Source organism: Arachis ipaensis, chromosome B05 (assembly GCF_000816755.2).
Source record: "Arachis ipaensis cultivar K30076 chromosome B05, Araip1.1, whole genome shotgun sequence".
In the NCBI taxonomy this organism is placed as follows: Eukaryota; Viridiplantae; Streptophyta; class Magnoliopsida; order Fabales; family Fabaceae; genus Arachis; species Arachis ipaensis.
Window position 1 is genome coordinate 7,080,194 of NC_029789.2, and position 3,548 is coordinate 7,083,741.

Consider the following 3,548-nt stretch of genomic DNA (forward strand, 5'->3'; position numbering starts at 1 on the left):
TTATTATGTTAAGTTAAATATATTAAATTATCAATTCTTATAAATAATCACCTAACAAATAAGGGTGTTATTAACAAATTACAAAATGACCGATGATTTCAGCCTAAAAAACCTAGGAACCTGTTTTGAATCCCAGTGGAAATTGACTGATCCGATAATAATATTCTTAGAGAAAAGAAAATCAAAACCGCTTTGAAATTATGTGATGAGCGTGTAAGGTCCCTGGCTCTTTGTTGCAGGGCCACCGATGTAGTATGGTGGTGGTGGAAGAGTCATTTTCTTACACCGACTAGCATATATACATGGCTTGAGTAAAACGTAACATGTATATAATCCTAAAACAGAAATGCATCAGAAAAATATAATCTACTTCTATACACTTATTTATATATTTTGAGTATGTATTTATTTTGGTTCTTAAAGAATTTTGGACCAGGCATTTTAGTCCTCAACTAAAATTAATTACTCGATTGGTCCCTAACAATTAATTCTGTCAGTTACTTAGGTCCTTGACTCCGTCAACTTTAACGGAAGACAAAATGGTCCCTGACAACTATAACATGGGACAAAATGATCTCTGACAACTCTAACAAGAGACAAAATGATCTCTTACCCGTTTATTCGAAAACGACGCTGTTCTTCCTAATTTTTTTCATATCTCGCATAACCTTAACATTCATACTCTCCTTCTTCACTTTCACAGTCTTCTTTTCCATCTTTTCCTTCCTTCTCTTTAACTCCAAGACTAAGCCTTGGTGTAATTGCCACACGTGTTGCACCTACCTCAACATGTCATGGACCACACACTTTCTAAATCTCTATGACTGGTACATCCACCTCCCTGCACTTCAGCCACTAGAAACATCAACTTCTACGTCCTCGATAACATCACTTCCAATCTCGACAATGTCCACGACATTCTCAAGACCAAGTTCCACAACTACTCCAAGGACACGCCTTTCTCCACTCTCCGACAAGAAATATAGATTGTTGGACATTAGGACATCATAAGAAGATTATCTTTCGACATCATATGCAAATTCTCATTTGAAATAGATACTGAGTGCTTCACTCATTCTTTCCCAGAGTCCAAGTTGACAGACAGTTTCGACCTCGCATCCAAGCTATCAGTATAACCAACAATGTCGCCGTTGCCGCTCATATGGAAACTGAAGCAATTACTGAACATTGGTTCGGAGAAGAAGCCGAAGGAAGCGATCAGAGTGGTGGACAATGTGGTCATGAAGATGATAGTGCAGAGGAGGAGGGAGATGGCAATGACGACAACGGATCTTGACAAATCAAACTTGCTGTCTAGATTCATGGGATCCATCGAAGATGACAAGTAGTTGAGAGACATAGTCATTAGTTTCCTGAGTATGAATTGGTTGAGAACAAGTTGAAGATTTTTTTTCTTATGAACATTGGAGTTGTAGAGTGTGTATTGTGTAGCTTGAAGTTACAGTGTTAGACTATTAGTGAACAGAGGAGATCAAGGACTATTTCGTCCTATGTTAGAGTTGTTAGGGACTATTTTGTCCTCCGTTAAAATTGACGGAGTTAATTGTTAGGGACCAATCGATTGATTAATTTTAATTGGAGACTAAAGTATCTGGTCTAAAATTCTTTTGAGAACTAAAATAGATATATACTCATATATTTTTGATGATACAAAAAATAAATATTTTATTTCCTTATTTCTTATATTTTTTTAATATAAAAAACAAAAAAATATATAAAAATAGTATACACAAAGAGTAGTAAACATAAATTTTTTTGGCATAATCACACCGAACATCAGCAAAATTAGAATATACCTTGCTCTCTTTTTGATGCAAATGAAGCCGACTTTTATTTTCTCCCTTCTCCCTGTCGGTTATGTTATCATCACAAATAACACACTCAATTCTCTCTCTCTGTCTCTCACAACACAAACATATAAGCCATAAACTCTTTCTCTTTATCCTCTATCAAGCCATTGATGGAGCTTTTATGGGATCTTGCCTCCACCATAGCTCTCTCTCTTCTGCTTCCTTTGATTTTCATCAAGGTCTTGTCCGTGACGCCGAACTTGGATGCAAATGAGGAAGTGTCCGTTATTGCAAGTGAACATGATGATGATGATCATGATCATGGAGTCAAATCTGAAGAAGTTGTTCAGGTTGTGGCGAAATTTGATGAATCTAGAGACAAATCAGTATTGGATAAGCTTGCAGTTCCAGAAATATTGCATGTGAGTTGTGGATCGCCAAAGATTCGCAATTCAGGTGATGTTGATGGCGAGGAAAGAGTTCACAATGAAATCGAAGTCGTGGATTTGGCAGACAATGATTCTGCTAAAGAGGTTGAATCAGATGTGGTAGAGTTTGAGATCTCGCAGTGTGATGAAAATTGCAATAATAATAATAATGATTATGAGATTGCTGAGCAGGATGATGATGATGATGATGATTGGGAGGGAATAGAGAGAACAGAGTTGGAGAGGCGTTTTGGTGAAGCAGTTTTATTTGTTGGGTCAAAGGTCAATGCTGAAGCAGTTGCGAGTCTTGGTAATGCTCTGAAGATGAAGTTATACGGTTATCACAGAATAGCAACTGAGGGTCCTTGTAGGCAACCACAGCCAATGGCACTCAAGTTCTCTGCTCGAGCAAAGTGGTATTTAATTCATATTTTCTCAAAAAATCTCGTTTGAGTTGCTTAGGGTTATAGCTCTTACATAAAAAACTCTTATTAGATATTTTGATGTGCTAAACGGATTATTATTTGTTTTATTAAAGGAATGCGTGGCAGCAACTTGGGAATATGAATCCAGAGATGGCCATGGAGCGATATATCAGCCTTCTTTCAGAAAACATTCCTGGTTGGGGGATAGATTCTCCTTATGTAAGTGACTATAAATATGATTTGATATACCTCTATAGTTTTATATTAATTGCTTGCCCTTTACTAAAAGAAGTAAAGATGAAGATAGGATTTTATGTACAATTTGAATAATAATGTACCCGGTACCTACCCTAGTTAATTCCCTTCAACTACCCCAGATTGTGATGGTAGAATCAATGGGATGTTTATTACTTACTATTGGGTTTCTCATTTAAGTATTAACTCTTAGTTGATGTGTTTTTTTTATCATACCATGATTGAAATTTTTCGTCTTTTTTAAATGACAGGAAAACGCTAAATCGGTTCCTGCAGATATACACAGATCTTCTTATTTGAAGGCATAGGTATGTAAAAAAAGCTAAAAGATGGTGGACATAATAAAGTCAATGCACACTCAATTGGACCTACATATATACATATGGTAATGGGGTTGCGTTTCCCACAAGTAGTTGCAGGCTTGCAGCATTCTTTCTTCATGTGCAAAACGATAGCTTCTTTGAGATTGATGCAGATCCCTGCGATTGAGGAAGTACATGAGGGTACAATATTAAGTAGTTAAATTAGTAATTAGTGAGTTGTAGTTTAGGTCACATTATTAAATAATAATTCTGCATTTTTCCTAGGTTCACGAATTTGTCTATACGTATATGATTCAATCAATATAA

At 36.2% G+C, this 3,548-nt stretch overlaps 1 protein-coding gene across 1 annotated transcript; it reads left to right on the top strand.

Annotated features, from left to right (window-relative positions):
* Positions 1,804 to 3,511, top strand: LOC107642720 (acyl-CoA-binding domain-containing protein 3). Its single transcript, XM_016346177.2, has 3 exons — positions 1,804 to 2,655; positions 2,778 to 2,883; positions 3,171 to 3,511. The coding sequence occupies exons 1-3, from the start codon at positions 1,982 to 1,984 to the stop codon at positions 3,225 to 3,227; spliced, it is 837 nt and encodes a 278-aa protein (XP_016201663.1). The 5' UTR covers positions 1,804 to 1,981; the 3' UTR covers positions 3,228 to 3,511.